The following is a 17,746-nucleotide window of genomic DNA, read 5'->3' on the forward strand; positions in this document are numbered from 1 at the left end:
AGAGAGGGTGGGACAAAGAAAGAAAAAGAGAGAGAGTGAGAGCGTGAGAAACAAAAGAAATAAAAAATTGTGAGAGAGGGGGGGAAAGAAAGGGAGAGGAAGAAAGAAATCCAAGAAAAATAGAAAGACAGGAGGAGAGAACAGAGAAAAGAAAGCACTAAGGGTAGGAAGAAAGAAAGAGAAATGAGAGAAAAGGAAAAAAAGGAAGTTAGAGCAAAAGAAGTTAAAAAGACACAGAGAGAGAAAGAGACAAAGAGCAACAAAGGAAGAGAAAAAGAGAGACACAGAGAGTGAGAGAGACAGGAACAGAGAGTGGGAGAAAAGGGATGGGAAAAAAAAGAGAGAGAGAGAGAGAGAGAGAGAGAGAGAGAAATAAATAGAAGTACAGTGTCTTAGTGAGAGGCACCTGGCTTTGGCAACATCAAGTATATATATATCAACCTGCAGCTCGTTTTTCTCTCGCGCTTCTCTGAGTGTTGTCTGGCGGACCGGATTCAATCCCTTTGCGGGCCTGATCTGGCCCACGGGCCGCCCGTTTGACACCTGTGGTGTAAAGGTTGTTTGTGATGTCTGTAAAGTTTACAAAAAGTGAAATAGTGAGTCATCTGTTAGCTTTTATGCTAACGGTTAGCATAAGCAAGAAATAGGGCCTTGGGTGAGGTATGCTATGTTATGCTCCATCGAAAACCGCCGACTTAGCGACGTTTGAGTCCGTGTGAAGCCTTTTTCCCAAGTCCTTTAGCTTTCTCCTATCGGCCATCTTCTCCCCGCATAATGGTGTGCCGGCTCCTCCCATGGGCGTGCCAAGGAAGCCCCCTGGGCTTCACCCTCCGGTCGAAGAGCGTCCCGATGTCTGGGATTCTCAAAACAACACCGAGCCTTTCAGCGTCTGGATTATTTTATCAGCCGTATGTCCGGTTCCCACCGTTCCTGTAAACAACATTTTCCACCAGGGTGCCCTGACCTTGCACCACAGCCCAGCCAGTGAATATCTTTTGCATGAAATGTCATTTGTATTCGATCGTATAAAATCCTTTATAGTACAATGTATGAAATCCTTCAACGGCAATGCTATTTTGTATTTATATGTTAAAATGAAATGAAAAGATCTGCATTTCTCTAGCGCTTTTCAAGTCAATGACTTCCCAAAGCGCTTTACAGTGCGCTTCACATTTCCCAATAGCGGCCGTGCAGCCGTGTAAGGCGCTAACCTGCTTATTGGGGGCATTAGGGGTTCAGTGTCTTACCCAAGGACACTTCCACATGTAACACGGAGGAGCCGGGATTCGAACTGCGATCTCTTGATCCCGAGACGAGCGCTCTAAAAGGGATCTCTTGTGATTTAGTGAGACTTGCTCAATAAATGAGCCTTAATGTCAACAATGAAATGGTGTCGTGTGAGACTGACATTTATTATTTATTTTGCAGATGAGATAAAACAACAACAACTTAAAAAAAAATATGTTAAACATGTGTAACATCAGCTGGAGGATGCTCGACGTGAATGAGGTTTATTTTCAAAAAAAGTTGAAAAATGAAGTCGCTTGCACGTTCACTGTAGAAGGAAAAAATACATGCAAATAGAATGAAGTAGAATCCTACATTTTCTTATTTTCTGCATGAAATGATTGTTGGTAATGTCTTTTTTCATTTTCTCCTTTTATATTCCTTTTTTTTCAAACTTCTTTCTACAACATCATCATTCGTCATATAACGCATCAAAGCGAGTGAGCCGTCGGAGAGCCGACTCTCTTTCATGAGTCGAGCCGAAAAAGCCGCTTCTCTAAAAAGAGACGGACTTCCTTTCGCCGCACAACTACCGCATGAAATCCGATGTGTTTTTTAAGACCCCGTGTATTTCAAATGGACTCAATCGACCCCGGATCGGAATGATGCATGATGGGAAATCCCCAGGCGGCAGACGCACGCGCACGGTAGCATCCAACCGCTCGCTCGGTTTGCGACGAAAAAAACCGATACCGAGATAGAGGCTACCGCGGTGAACTCTTTTGACTTGATTTGCCGTTTGGTGATAGTGGGTGTAGGGCAGCACGGCGGCGCAGTGGTTAGCGCTTGTGCGGCACAGTTCATGTCATGGGAACCTGTCGTGGGTTCAAATCCAGCTCCAGACTTCCTGTGCGGAGTTTGTATGTTCTCCCCGTGCTTGCGTGGGTTTCCTCCGGGCACTCCGGTTTCCTCCCACGTTCCAAAAACATGCATTTCAGGTGAATTGGCCGGTCCAAATTGTCCCTAGGTGTGAATGAGCGAATGAGTTGTCTGTCCCTGTGTGCCCTGCGATTGGCTGGCAACCAGTTCAGGGTGTCCCCTGCCCACTGCCCGGAGATGGCCCTAATGAGGATAAGCGGTACGGCTGATGAGATGAGATGAGATAGTGGGTGTATACCGGACGGTAGCCATCAGTGACAAATTTGCCTTTTTCCGGACAGATTTTTTTGTACGTCGTACAAAATAATAAACGTACTTTGGACGGCAAAAACGAACAGGTTGACAGGTATGCGTTTGGGTCCCGTTACCTATTGAATTTGTGACAAGCGAAATGGGAGAGATTAGCGTGTCGGAACACAATGACCGGGATAGGAAAACCGCCTTATCTCTAAAGAGAAGACTCGGATTTCGTTCACAAACCGTCAGCCGCCATTTTTTTTCCATTCCTTTCCGAAAGATCCGCCATCTTTGTCGCATTCTCTGCGTGCCGGCCAGAAGAGAGGACGCTAAGATTAGCCGCATAGCGCTCGGCTAATATTAGACTCTCCGGGCTATGTCTGCATCCAGACGGGGACTTTTCCGCGTCCGAGAAAAGAATGTCCCCGTCTCCTTTCTGACATATACTGTCAGGACCGGAACAGAGACGGGACCCAATCGCGTAACGTTTCTCACAGTTTTATCGGGAAGAAGGGAAATGATTGCGCACACGATTCAGTGGTCGCCGGTGGCAGGGAGTAGGTTGCTCAGACACGGAAGTGGGACTTCTGCGGCGAGCGATGGCGGTGTCAGAAACAGAAAAAAACGGGTCAGCAGCCGGGAAAGAAGAGCAAATACGTGATCGGGATCGGAAACGAGTCAAAAGCCAGGAGAGGAGAGTAGATGTGGTCGAGATCAAAACAGATAGTAGCGGGAGACAAACAGGCGCAAAAAACAGGACAGGCGAAAAAGTGCTTGCCGTGTAAAAAGATTTGGAGATTGGCAGACAGACCGACAAAAGGGGATGGATAGGAGTGGGTTTAAATACTGACAGGGAGCCAATCTGTCAACAAGCTGCAGCCGGCGCCACAAGGGTGGGGCCATTTGGGCGCCATGGCAACCACGACGAATACGAACTATTTTGTCAGGACCATCGGGGGAAATTGGCCTCCGTCCGAAACGACCTCCCGTGAGTGGACCGACGGCGACCATCTTGTAGGTGATCGCTTTCATTGCCGAGTATCCTCCATTCTTGCTTCGACGGCGTCACAATTTGGACGCTTTCATAGACGGACATGTTTCGGGGGACAAGCTTCGGAAAACCATATTCGGGGGACGAGGGAACTGCTTCAGGGGACCCATGTCTCGGGGAACCAGCTGCCCGTGGACAAGCTTCAGGGACCACCCTACCAGAACTTAATGGATTGATTTTTAAGGGACGCGTTTTCAGGGGTTAGGCTTTGGGAGACCAATTTTGGGGGACAATCTTTGAGCGGTGATTTTTCGGGGATGACTTTTGAAGACCAGCTTCGAGGGATGAGCGTCTAGGGACGAGCACCAGGTGACACTCTTGAGGGGTCGAGCATCAGGAGACGAGCTTTAAGGGACCCGTTTCAGAAGTCAACAAACTTTGGAGGACACACTTTAGGAGTAGATAATCGCGGGAGGAGCTTCAGGGGTCGAACTTTGGTGGACAGGTTTCTAGGGACAAACCTCAATGGACTAGTTTCAGGGTTCAATCTGTGAGGCACAAACTTTGAGCAACAAGCTTCAGGGGTCTAGCTTTAAGGGACCTGTTTCAGATGTCAACTAACTTTAGGGGACCAACTTAAAAGGAGGAGCTTCAGGGGTGGAACTTTGGAGTTTCGAGGGAGAGACCTCAATGGATGAGTTTCAGGGGTCCAGTTTCAAAGGACCGGTTTCTGTGAGGCACAAAGTTAAGAGGATAAGACATTTTCTAGGGGACACACTATGGGGGAGAGCTTCATGATATGAGTTTCATGAAATGTGCTTCTCGGGACAAGTTTCAGGGGATGTGTTTTGGGAGTCAGGCTACAGGGGTCCTACCTTTGAGGGACAGGCTTGATGGGACGAGTTTCTGGGGAGTCTTCTAAGGGACAATTCTTGGGGGCCCAGTTTCAGTGGACCATCTTTGAGGATTACACTTCATAAAGCAAGTTCAGAGAGATGATTTTCAGGGTGCGGGCTTTGGGGACAAACTTCACGACATGAGCTTGTAGGGACAAGTTTCGGGGGAGTCTTGTGGGACAAACTTTAGAGGAAGATTCTTGGGGGCCCAGTTTCTGTGGACCATCTTTGAGGATTGCACTTCATAAAGCAATTTTCAGGGTGCGGGCTCTGGGGACGAGCTTCATGAGATGAACTTGTAGGGACGAGTTTCAGGGGATACATTTTGTTGATTTCAATCTTGGAGGGACATACTGTGGGGACAAGCTTTGAGTGACTTTTGAGGGTTTTGGGGGACAGGTTTCCAGGGACAAGTCTTGTGGATCAAGGTTTAGGGGACAATTTCTAGGGGCTGAGATTTCAAAGCTTCAGGGACCAGTTTCAGGGGCCCGGCCTTGGCGGACCGTCTCAGAGGATAGCGCCTCATAAAACGAGTTAGAAGAGTTGTTTTTGCGGGTACGGGCTTCGGGGGACGGGCCCTTACCTTATTAGGGGCGGCCGGCCCAGAGCGGGGGCGGCACGCGCCTCCTGGTCTCAGGTTTCCGGCAGGGAAAGAAAGGGACGTCTTCAAAGAGGGCCGAGACGGAACGGGCCCCGCGAGGACGCTCAGACAGGAATCCTGCGCGGAGGAAGGGGGGATAATGGAAGGCGGGAGGGGGACGGGGGAGGAGGGCCCCGGCCAATGGAAAACCTGCCCAGGAGATTCCGGAGAGGGGGGACGACGCGCCGCTCCGCAGTCCAGAACCGGACGGTAACCGAGGAAGGAGATTGGATTTCTTTCCCCGGCGGATTCCGTTCCCCCTGCCGGCCGGATGGAAGGACGCGGAGTCCGAGTCCTCCGGTCCCGTCGAGACCTGGAGCAGAAGTGCGACCCCGAAAGGAAGCGAGAAAGATGAAGGCGCTGGGTAAGGGTCCCGGTCGCACCGACCAGATGTTGGGCGCCATGGCCGACGTCCTGACCTCCGTGGCGCTGCCCAAGCACCAGTGGGTGAGTCTGGAGGGCCGCCTTTAGACTTTCTCCTTTTGGACTAAATGTCTTTGCTTCGATCCGGGTTTAGTGTTTCATGGTTAGGAGCTCGGGATCGGGTTTTCATATAGGGGTGGGCTTTGGGTTAGGGGTTTTCGCTTCAAGCTAGGGTTGGAGTTTCGGCTGGGTGCCATCTTTTCACCACCTTTTTTATGTCGACGGACTGACAGACAGGTCGGGAGGTAGGTAGATAGATGTCTAGATATATAGAGAGAGAGGTATAGATTGGTACAGAGAGAGTTATAGATAGAGAGAGATGGATAGAGAGAGAAAGAGAGAGAGATAGATAGATAGAGAGCAAGATATAGATAGAGAGAGAGACATATAGATGATAGATAGCTCAATAGATAGATAGATCCAGAGAGAGAGAGAGTAAGAGATAGATAGATAGAGAGAGAGGGGGGAAGATAGATAGATACATAGATAGATAGATAAATGGATAGATAGAGAAAGAGAGAGATACATAGAGGGACAGATATAGATATATAGAGAACAGATATAGATAGAGAGAGAGAGATATAGATAGAGAGATAAAGATAGATAGAGAGAGGGGTTTAGATAGATGGATAGATAGATACTGTAAATAAATAGATAGATAGATAAATAGAGAGAGATATACAGATATATAGAGAGAGGGAGAGAGAGATACATATGGATAGATAGAGAGAGGGGGGATAGATAGATAGATCAATGGATAGATAGAGACACAGAAAGAGAGAGAGAGAGAGAGAGAGAGAGAGAGAGAGAGATAGAGAGACAGATATAGATAGAGAGATATAAATAGAGAGATAAAGATAGATAGATAGAGATACAGATAGATAGATAGATAGATAGATAGATACCATAGATAGATAGAGAGTGTGATATAGATAAATAGAGAGAGCTATATAGATATAGAGATATAGATAGATAGAGAGAAAGCGAGGGAGAGAGAGAAAGAGAAAGAGAGAGAGAGAGAAAAAGAGAGAGAGATGGATAGTTATATATATATATATATATATATATATATATATATATATATATATATATATATATATATATATATATATATATACTTATATATATATATATAAATATATATATATATAATATATAGAGAGAGAAAAATAGTGAGAGGGATATAGATGGATAGATAGATACCATAGATGGATAGATAGATAGATAGATAAATGGATAGAGAAAGAGAGAGATACATAGAGGGACAGATATAGATATATAGAGAACAGATATAGATAGAGAGAGAGAGAGATAGATAGAGAGATAAAGATAGATAGAGAGAGATACAGATAGATAGATAGATAGATAGATAGATAGAGAGAGGGGTTTAGATAGATGGATAGATAGATACTGTAAATAAATAGATAGATAGATAAATAGAGAGAGATATACAGATATATAGAGAGAGGGAGAGAGAGATACATATGGATAGATAGAGAGAGGGGGGATAGATAGATAGATTAATGGATAGATAGAGACACAGAAAGAGAGAGAGAGAGAGAGAGAGAGAGCGAGAGAGAGAGAGATAGAGAGACAGATATAGATAGAGAGATATAAATAGAGAGATAAAGATAGATAGATAGAGATACAGATAGATAGATAGATAGATAGATAGATACCATAGATAGATAGAGAGTGTGATATAGATAAATAGAGAGAGCTATATAGATATAGAGATATAGATAGATAGAGAGAAAGCGAGGGAGAGAGAGAAAGAGAAAGAGAGAGAGAGAGAAGAAGAGAGAGATGGATAGTTTTATATATATATATATATATATATATATATATATATATATATATATATATATATAATATAGAGAGAGAGAAAAATAGAGAGAGGGATATAGATGGATAGATAGATAGATAAATAGAGGGATGGAAAGATACATCAATTGCCAAATGAAAGGATTTTTCCGACTCAAGAAAATGCTTTTTTTTTTTTCTCTTGTGCAGCTCGCCGAGGAGCCCCCGTCCGGTAAAGAGGAAAGCGAGCGTGTCCGGGGCCCAAAGGAGGGGCCCCGGCACCCGACGGGTAAGACCGGAATAACCTGAGGTGTGGGACGGACCCAAGCGCGGGACGCGAGCGGGGCCGGGGGGGTGTTTATTCAAGGAACAGCAAAACAAAGAAGAAAAAGAGAATGCGCCTGTTTACACGCTGCGCCTTAAAATAAGCCGGGCCATCGAAAACAAAAATGGCCTCAAATAGGATAAAAAACATCAGATAGAAATTTAAAAAGCATCGGAAATATGCCACTGCCTTGAAATGGTTCAGTCCTTTTCATTCTTACCACTGTACTTTTCTAAGACTTGTATTGTAGAACTGTCGTAGGATATCTGTAGTAGAGTTATAGTTGTGTTTCTGCAGTATTTTTGAAGTATTTCTGTTGTATTTTTATACTATTACAGTACTTTTATATTTTAGTAACGATGCACTGGTGTCTTCGTATTATTTCCATAGTATAATTCTCTTGTTTAGCTGCAGTCATTTTGTAGTATTACTTCAGTTGTACTTTCTGGTGTTTTTGTCATATTTCCGTTGTATTTTTATAGTATTACATTACTTTTATATTTTAGTATTTATACACAAGTGTCTTTGTAGTATTCCCATGGTATAATTCTGTTATTTGAGTAGTATTTTTGTGGTGTTTTTGTAGTATTTCTGCAGTCAATTTTTGAAGTATTTCTGTTGTATTTTTATACTATTACAGTACTTTTATATTTTAGTATTTGTACATTAGTGTCTTTGTAGTATTCCCATAGTATAATTCTGTAATTTGAGTTGTATTTTTGTGGTGTTTTTGTAGTATTTCTGCAGTCATTTTTTGGGGGAGTATTTCTTTTGTATTTTCATACTTTTACAGTACTTTTATATTTTAGTATTTATACACTAGGGTCTTTGTAGTATTCCCATAGTATAATTCTCTTGTTTAGCTGCAGTCATTCTGTAGTATTACTTCAGTTGTACTTTCTGGTGTTTTTGTCATATTTCCGTTGTATTTTTATAGTATTACATTACTTTTATATTTTAGTATTTATACACAAGTGTCTTTGTAGTATTCCCATGGTATAATTCTGTTATTTGAGTAGTATTTTTGTGGTGTTTTTGTAGTATTTCTGCAGTCAATTTTTGAAGTATTTCTGTTGTATTTTTATACTATTACAGTACTTTTATATTTTAGTATTTGTACATTAGTGTCTTTGTAGTATTCCCATAGTATAATTCTGTAATTTGAGTTGTATTTTTGTGGTGTTTTTGTAGTATTTCTGCAGTCATTTTTTGGGGGAGTATTTCTTTTGTATTTTCATACTTTTACAGTACTTTTATATTTTAGTATTTATACACTAGGGTCTTTGTAGTATTCCCATAGTATAATTCTCTTGTTTAGCTGCAGTCATTCTGTAGTATTACTTCAGTTGTACTTTCTGGTGTTTTTGTCATATTTCCGTTGTATTTTTATAGTATTACATTACTTTTATATTTTAGTATTCATACACAAGTGTCTTTGTAGTATTCCCATGGTATAATTCTGTTATTTGAGTAGTATTTTTGTGGTGTTTTTGTAGTATTTCTGCAGTCAATTTTTGAAGTATTTCTGTTGTATTTTTATACTATTACAGTACTTTTATATTTTAGTATTTGTACATTAGTGTCTTTGTAGTATTCCCATAGTATAATTCTGTAATTTGAGTTGTATTTTTGTGGTGTTTTTGTAGTATTTCTGCAGTCATTTTTTGGGGGAGTATTTCTTTTGTATTTTCATACTTTTACAGTACTTTTATATTTTAGTATTTATACACAAGTGTCTTTGTAGTATTCCCATGGTATAATTCTGTTATTTGAGTAGTATTTTTGTGGTGCTTTTGTAGTATTTCTGCAGTCAATTTTTGAAGTATTTCTGTTGTATTTTTATACTATTACAGTACTTTTATATTTTAGTATTTGTACATTAGTGTCTTTGTAGTATTCCCATAGTATAATTCTGTAATTTGAGTTGTATTTTTGTGGTGTTTTTGTAGTATTTCTGCAGTCATTTTTTGGGGGAGTATTTCTTTTGTATTTTCATACTTTTACAGTACTTTTATATTTTAGTATTTATACACTAGGGTCTTTGTAGTATTCCCATAGTATAATTCTCTTGTTTAGCTGCAGTCATTCTGTAGTATTACTTCAGTTGTACTTTGTGGTGTTTTTGTCATATTTCCGTTGTATTTTTATAGTATTACATTACTTTTATATTTTAGTATTTATGCATTAGTGCCTTCGGAGTATTTCCATAGTATAATTCTGTTGTTTGGCTGCAGTAATTTTGTAGTATTATTTCAGTTGTATTTTTGTAGTATTTCTGCAGTCATTTTTTTGGGGAGTATTTCTTTTGTATTTTCATACTTTTACAGTACTTTTATATTTTAGTATTTATACACAAGTGTCTTTGTAGTATTCCCATAGTATAATTCTGTTATTTGAGTAGTATTTTTGGTGGTGTTTTTGTAGTATTTCTGCAGTCAAATTTTGAAGTATTTCTGTTGTATTTTCATAGTATTACAGTACTTTTATATTTTAGTCTTCATACACTAGTGTCTTCGTAGTATTCCCATCGTATAATTCTGTTGTTTGGCTGCAGTATTTTTGTAGTACGGGGTATTACTGATGTTGCATTTTGTAGTATTTACGATGTATGATTTCCGTGAAAATATATATATTTTTTAGTATTTCTGGCGTCATATTTATGTAGCAGTATTTTGTCTGTTATCGTGTAACGATAGTGGTATTTTTGTCATGTTTCTGAAGAAGTATTTTTGAAGTATTACCATACTCGTATCTTTGTAGTATTTCTTAAATATTTCTGAATATGACTTTGGTTGTAATTTTGTAGTATTTCTGTAATAGTATTTTTTTATCATAGTATTACTGTTGTAATACTTTTGTAGTATTTCTATAGTATGTTTTTTAATCAGATTGAAGAGAAAATAATGTGTTAGACATTTAAGCACTCAATTTGGTATTTAGTTTTGTAGTATTCTGTAGTATTTTTGTCGTATTGTCTTAAGATTTTTGTGGAAGTCTTTTCTGTCGTAAAATTTCTCTAGTAGTGTTTTTGTATTATAATATTACTGTAGTGGAATACATGTTAGTATTTCTGAAGATGCATTTTCATAGTAATATTATTTGTACTATTTCTGTAGTATTTTTGGAATATCATAGTAGTTGACTGTTTGTAGTATTTCGGTCGTACCCTTTTTGTGGTGTCGTAATACTGTTGTAGTATTTTCGGTCCGAGTCATTTTTGGCCGGATCCCATGCCGAGACTTCGACGTCACTTTAAGTCTGACACTGGCGCTAGCGTTAGCATTAGCATTAGCATTCTTGATCCAATACAGAACTTGTGTGGCTCACTCCGGCGGATACAGTCTAGGACTCGACACTCGGGGAGCGGGAGCGTCCGGCTCCTTTTAGCTAGGGGGCTGGACTCATAGGCTTAGAGGGAGAGAAGAGAGAAAGAGAGAGAAGGAAAGAGGAAGGAGAAAGAGAGAAAAAAAGAGGAAGGAGAAAGAGAGAGAAGAAAAGAGGAAGGAGAAAGAGAGAGAAGAGAAGAGGAAGGAGAAAGAGAGAGAAGAAAAGAGGAAGGAGAAAGAGAGAAAAAAAGAGGAAGGAGAAAGAGAGAGAAGAAAAGAGGAAGGAGAAAGAGACAGAAGAGAAGAGGAAGGAGAAAGAGAGAGAAGAAAAGAGGAAGGAGAAAGAGAGAGAAAAGAAGAGGAGAGGAATGAGAAAGAGAGAGAAGAGAAGAGGAGAGGAAGGAGAAAGAGAGAGAATAAAAGAGGAAGGAGAAAGAGAGAGAAGAAAAGAGGAAGGAGAAAGAGAGAGAAGAAAAGAGGAAGGAGAAAGAGAGAAAAAAAGAGGAAGGAGAAAGAGAGAGAAGAAAAGAGGAAGGAGAAAGAGAGAGAAGAAAAGAGGAAGGAGAAAGAGAGAAAAAAAAGAGGAAGGAGAAAGAGAGAGAAGAAAAGAGGAAGGAGAAAGAGAGAGAAGAGAAGAGGAGATGAAGGAGAAAGAGAGAGAAATACTATACTACTATTCCGGTTGCTTTGCGAGTGGTGCCTGGCTTGAGTGACATCAAGTGGACATATTTATAACCGTCGCTCATTTTTCTCTTGCGCTTCTCTCAGTGACGTCTCGCGGGCCGGATTCAAACCCTTGGCGGGCTTGATCCGGCCCGCGGGCTGCCTGTTTAACACCTGTACGGTAAAGTCTTGGAATAGGACAAGAACCTATGCTAACTGGCAACTAATATTCAAATGAGTAGCACATACTTCCCATTGTGGTGTAAAAGAAAAACAACATTCGGTGCGATCTCGAGGTGGTACAGTGGAGCGGCGGGCGGATGCAAAGACAGAAACGGTCAAAAATAAAACAGATTTGAAAATATCCACTTGCAAGAATTAACGTACACTAAGAAGATTTTTTTTTTATGAAGAGAGAGGAAAGCATTGTGCGAGAGAGCGCAGCCAAAAGCAGATGGCCATTTTCACCACACCAACCAATAACAGAGCACCTTTTGATATGACGTGGACCAATGGCAGACAGGCATATGAGGGACCCACCTGAGTTTGAATTTGGCTTGATGTGGTATAGAGGGGGAAAAATCCATAAAGAGGGGCCAAAATGCATCTCATTTTACGCTGTCGAGTGAATATGTCATAAGGTGGGGTCGCTGTAACCCGGGGCTCTGCTGTCATTTGTGGATGTTGTATAGTGGGGGGAAAAACCCATAAAGAGGCACCAAAAAGCATCTTATTCTATGCTGTAAAGTGAGTATGTCATAAGGTGGGGTCGCTGTACATTTGTTGACATGGTATAGTGGGGGGAAATCCATAAAGAGGGGGCAAAAAAGCATCTTATTTTACGCTGTCGAGGGAATATGTCGTAAGGTGGGGTCGCTGTACCCCGGGGCTCTCCTCTCATTTGTTGATGTGGTATAGTGGGGGAAAAATCCATAAAGAGGGGCCAAAAAATATCTTATTTTACGCTGTCAAGTGTATTAGTCATAAGGTGGGATCGCTGTAACCTGGGGCTGTACAGTCATTTGTTGATGTGGTATAGTGGGGGTAAAATCCATAAAGAGGGGGCAAAAAAGCATCTTATTTTACGCTGTCAAGGGAATATGTCTTAAGGTGGGGTCGCTGTATCCTGGGGCTGTACTGTCATTTGTTGATGTGGTATAGTGGAGAAAATGCCATAAAGAGGGGCCAAAAAGTGTCTCATTTTACGCCGTCGAGTGAATATGTGGTAAGGTGGGGTGTTCCTATCCTGAGACGTGAATAAAGAGGAGCCGGTTGAGGCGGCTCGGGCATCTTTTCAAACGGGTTTACTGTACCCTTATGAGCTGCCCCCTGGTGGCCATTATGCAGGACACTGAATTTAGCAAAGGAAATATTAGGTATTCATAGTAGTGGTCCTTTGAACCTGTCCCCTTTTGTCAGTTCGTCTGCGAACCTCAGTGAACACTAGGCAAGCCTTTTTCCACCCAGACTCCCACCCAGACTCCCACCTGTCCCGTTTGTTGCTCCCGTCTGTCTCCAGTTAGGACCCGTTTTTGATCCCGACCACGTCTGCTCTCCCGTCCCGGCCGACGACCGGTTTCTGACCCCGACCGCGTTTTTGCTCTCCCGTCCCGGCTATCGACCCGTTTTTCCGTCTTCCGATACTTACTTATACGTCGTCGTGATATTCTTACTATTTTGTACGGATGGCCGAACGAAAACACCCGTCGGGCCACGCGTGAGCCGGGGCTGTCGATTGCTCACCCCTGCTACTTCTGATAACCTAGTGATGACATCGTATGGAAGGCGCTAAGTCGCCATTTTAGAATTTGAAAAAATAACCAGTATGAAAGAGAAGCCTTAAAGGCACAGCGTGTCATATGTCACCGTACGAGGTTGCGCAACCGTAAAAGGAGCGCTAAAAGGAAGATTACAAACTAAGGCGACTCAAAGTGACCGAACTGCAGCGATTTTGCCCATTTCATTCACCGTGCCACCAAGAAAAATGGACAAATGGAAGAAGAGAAGGACAAAAGGAACATGAGAAACAGAGAAAAGAAGAGGAGAAAATAGGGGAAAAATGAACAAAAAAATCGGTAAAAAAATCAAAAGCCATTAGGTCAGAGAGAAAGAAAGGAAATCAGGTCAGGGGGGAAAGAAGAAATAAAAGGAAGAGAGAAAAGAAGGAAAGAAAAAAGAATCAGAAGAGTAAATAGGGGAAAATAAAAAAAAAGCAATAAAGAAACAAAAGCCATTGGGTAAGAAAGAAAGAAAAAAATCAGGACAGGAGAAAAGAAGGAAAAAAGGAAGAGGGAAAAGAAGGAATGAAAAAAGAATAAGAAGCAGAAATAGGGGGAAAATTAAATAAACCGAAAAAGAAACAAAAGCGAAAAGGTAGAAAAGAAATTAAAAAAATCAGGTCAGGTGGGAAGAAGAAACAAAAGTAAGAGGGAAAAGAAGGAAATAAAACAGAATAAGAAGAAACAAAGAAAATAATTAAAAAGAGAAGATAAAGAAAAAAAAAAAAACGAAAAAAAAAACGATAAGGAAACAAAAGTGAAAAGGTAAGACAGAAAGATCAAAATCAGGTCAGGGGGAAAGAAGAAAGTAAAGGAAGAGGGAAAAGAAGGAACAAAAAAAGAATAAGAAGAGGAAATTGGGGAAAAATAAAATAAACTGAAAAAGAAAAAAAGGCGAAAAGGTAAAAGAAAAAAAAAATCAGGACAGGGGAAAAGAAGAAAGAAAAGGAGAGGGAAACGAAGGAACGAAAAAAGAACAAGAAAGGAAACAAAGAAAAGAATTCAAAAGAAAAGATGAAGGAAAAAGAAAGGAAACAAGCGAGACAGGTTTTGATTTTCTTTGGGGGCGTCCGTAGCAGCACGACGGCCGCCAATGATGTCAGCTTCCTCTACACGAGGCTAATATAGATACTTCTTCTACGACTATTTCAAAAACACCCACTAGGAGGCGCTAAATAACACAACCTGTCCCTTTAATGCCTGTTATACTCGAGGTCCTGACGCCCCCTACTGGCTTTGTGCAACAAGTACAGCCATTTCAAGGAGGCGCTAAGTCATCATCGATTCCAGTTGATTTATTTGACGGGAAATACAACAAACTCAAGTCAACTTGATGGAAACAATGTGCAGTTCTTTTAAGCTAGATGTCTGGCTAGCTTTTTATCTTTGTAGCTAGCTATCTTCCCGCCTTTTTGCTACTTAGCAAGATATCTGCTAGCTATTTACATCCTCGCTTGCTATTGAGCTAGCATTTGACTTTTTATGCTCGTCGTCTAGCTACATTTTGGGCTGGTTTTAGCTAGCTATCTCGCTTTGTTTTGAGCTAGCACTCTGGCTACCTTTTTTGTCTCAGTAGCTAGCTATCTTCCCACCTTTTTAGCTATTTAGCAAGATATCTAGCTAGCATTTTGCATTCTCCCATGCTATTGAGCTAACATTTGACTTTTTATGCTCGTTGACAAGCTAAATTTGGGGCTCGTTTTAGCTAGTTGTTTAGCTTTGTTTTTAGCTTTCTATCTGGCTAATGAGTTGTCTTTTTACTCTTTTAGCTAGTTATCTACCTCCCTTTTTGTTTTTTACCCGTTTACCCTTTAGCTAACGATCAAGCTACCTTGTTAGCTATTTAGCTAGCTATCTTCCCACCATTGTTGCTATTTAGAAAGATATGTAGCTAGCTTTTTGCATTCTGGCATGCTATTGAGCTAACATTTGGCGTTTTATACTTGTCGTCAAGCTAAATTTTGGGCTGGTTTTAGCTAGCTATCTAGCTTTGTTTTTAGCTTTTTATCTGGCTAATTAATTGTCTATTTAATCTTTTAGCAAGTTATCTATCTCCATTTTTGTTTTTTACCCGTCTACCTTTCAGCTAATAATCAAGGTACCTTGTTAGCTTTTTAGCTAGGTATCTTCCCACCTTTTTGCTATTTAGCAAGATGTTTAGCTAGCTTTTTACATTCTCGCATGCTATTGAGCTAACATTTCATGGTCGTCATCAAGCTAAATTTTGGGCTCGTTTTAGCTAGCTATCTAGCTTTGTTTTGCGCTAGCTCTCTAGCTATCATTTTGTCTCCGTAGCTAGCTAGCTATCTTCCCACCTTTTTAGCTATATAGCAAGACATCTAGCTAGCTTTTTTTGCATTCTCGCATGCTATTAAGCTAACATTTGACTTTTTATGCTCGTCGTCAAGCTAAATTTTGGGCTTGTTATAGCTAGCTATCTAGCTTTGCTTTGAGCTAGCTGTCTGGCTACCTTTTCGTCTCTGTAGCTAACTATCTTCAACCTTTTTGCTATTCAGCAAGATATCTAGCTAGCTTTTGCATTCTCTCACGCTATTGAGCTAATATTTGAAATTTTATGCTCGTCGTCAAGCTAACTATTGGACTCGTTTTAGCTAGCTATCTAGCTTTGTTTTGAACTAGCTGTCTGGCTACCTTTTTATCTCAGTAACTAACTATCTTCCTGCCTTTTTGCTAGCTAGCAAAATATCTAGCTAGCTTTTTGCATTCTCGCATGCTATTGAGCTAACATTTGACTTTTCATGCTCGTCGTCAAGCTAAATTTGGGGCTGGTTTTAGCTAGCTATCTAGTTTTGTTTTTAGCAATCTATCTAGCTAATTTGTTGTAGCTAACTAGCGGTCAGTTTGTCTCAGTGACATCAGAGGACATTTTCCTGCATGGAAACGATTCAAATGTTGCTCTTTTTTGAGAGAAACATTGACAAAAGGACAGCTAACAGCTAACCTCGCTAGCTAGCTAGCTAGCTAGCTAGCAGCGGACCCTTTTTGGCAAAGTCACAGGACGTTCTCAGGAAGCGGAAGACGCGGCTACACGGCTAGCTCCAAAACTTCCCGAACGTGTGAAAAAAAAAAGACTGCCGGCCTTGGAAAAGCCGCCATGTTTGTTGCTTCCGGTGATTGTCTCCGCGTACTCCCACCGGCCACGCGGAACGGGGAAACGGATCGGCTCATTTGACAGGATCCGGGGAAGCCCGAGGCGCTAAATGCGCTAGCGACTCTTTTGTGATCGCGAAGCAATATCCATTTTTTCTGCAGGGAAATCGAAGGATTCCGTTTTGGTAAGTTTTAAAGGGGCAGTGTCTGAAAAATTTGCTTTAGAACAGGCGTCCTCCAATAACGGCGTTTCCCGACAAAAGGACACAAAGTCACAAACAAGTGCGCGTCACTCAAAAAGAAAAAGAAAAAGAGAAGGAAAGAGAAAAAAGAGTGAAAGTAAATGACAAAGAGAGAGAGAGAGAAGGAAAGAGCAAAATGGAGAGAGAAAGAGAGAGAAAGAGAGAGAGAGAGAGAGAGAGAAAGAGGCAAAGTAAAACAAACAAAAAATGAGTAAAAGTAAGGGAGAAAGAAAAAAGAGAAAGAGAGGAAAAAAAGAGTAAGATGGAGAACGAGAGAGTGACAGATAAGAGAAAGAGAGACAAAATGAAGAGAGGAGAGAGAAAAAGAAAGACAAAAAGACGAGAGGAAGACAAAAAAGAGACAGAAGAGAAGAGATAGAAAGAGAAGGAGGAAAAAAGAGAAACAGGGAGAGAGAAAAAAACAAAATGAAATAACATACAAAAAGAGGAGAGAAAGAGAAATAGAGAGAGAGAAAGAGTGAGTGGGAGAAAGGGGTAGAGAGAATGAGAGAGAAAAAAACAGAATGAAAGAGAGACAAAAAGAGGGGAGAGAGAGGGGGAAGGAAAGAGAGAGAGAGGGATTAAGAGAGACGGAGAGAGAGGGAGAAGGGAAAAAAGAAATAGGGTGAGAGAAAAAAACTGATTGAAAGAGAGAGACAAAAGGAGGAGCAAAAGCGAGAGAGGGTGAGAGAGAAAGAAAGACAAAAAGAGAGAAACAGAGAGCAAAAGAGAGAGGAAAAGAGAGAGAAAAAAGAGAGAGGGAAAGAGAGAGAGAAAGAATGAGAGAGAGAGAGAGAGAGACAGAGATAGAGGGAAGGAAAGAGAGAAACAGAGGGCGAGGGAAGGAGAGAGAGAGAGAGAAAGAGAGACCAAAAGAGAGAGAAAAAGAGAGAGAAAAAAAGAGAGAGGGAAAAATAGAGAGAGAATGAGAGAAAGAAAAAAAGAGAGAGGGAAAGAGGGAGAAAGAATGAGAGAGAGAGAGACAGAGATAGAGGGAAGGAAAGAGAGAGAGAGAGAGAGAGAGAGACTAGACGGAGGAAGCTTTCAGGAAGAGAGAAAATGAGGCATATCCTGTCGAGGGAGGGGGTTAGGGGGGGTCTCACGTAGACTCCTCCCTTCACCCCCCCACTCCTCTCTTCCTCTCT

General features: G+C 41.2%; 2 protein-coding genes across 2 annotated transcripts in view; both read left to right on the forward strand.

The window, feature by feature from the left end:
- LOC148368257 (uncharacterized) overlaps positions 1-17,746 on the forward strand; it is a 541,253-nt gene that overhangs the window by 134,129 nt on the left and 389,378 nt on the right. The gene's annotated exons all lie outside the window — the stretch shown is intronic.
- Positions 5,070-17,746, forward strand: part of arhgef25a (Rho guanine nucleotide exchange factor 25a) — a 72,670-nt gene continuing 59,993 nt past the window's right edge. Inside the window, exons 1-2 of the mRNA XM_088330182.1 lie at positions 5,070-5,377; positions 7,367-7,445. Coding sequence (XP_088186308.1) covers positions 5,072-5,377; positions 7,367-7,445 — 385 coding nt within the window. The 5' untranslated portion in view covers positions 5,070-5,071. The remainder of the gene's footprint in view (positions 5,378-7,366; positions 7,446-17,746) is intronic.

The sequence above is a fragment of the Urocampus carinirostris genome, chromosome 3 (genome assembly GCF_059441175.1).
Source record: "Urocampus carinirostris isolate Australia breed hairy pipefish chromosome 3, RoL_Ucar_1.0, whole genome shotgun sequence".
Lineage (NCBI taxonomy): Eukaryota > Metazoa > Chordata > Actinopteri > Syngnathiformes > Syngnathidae > Urocampus > Urocampus carinirostris.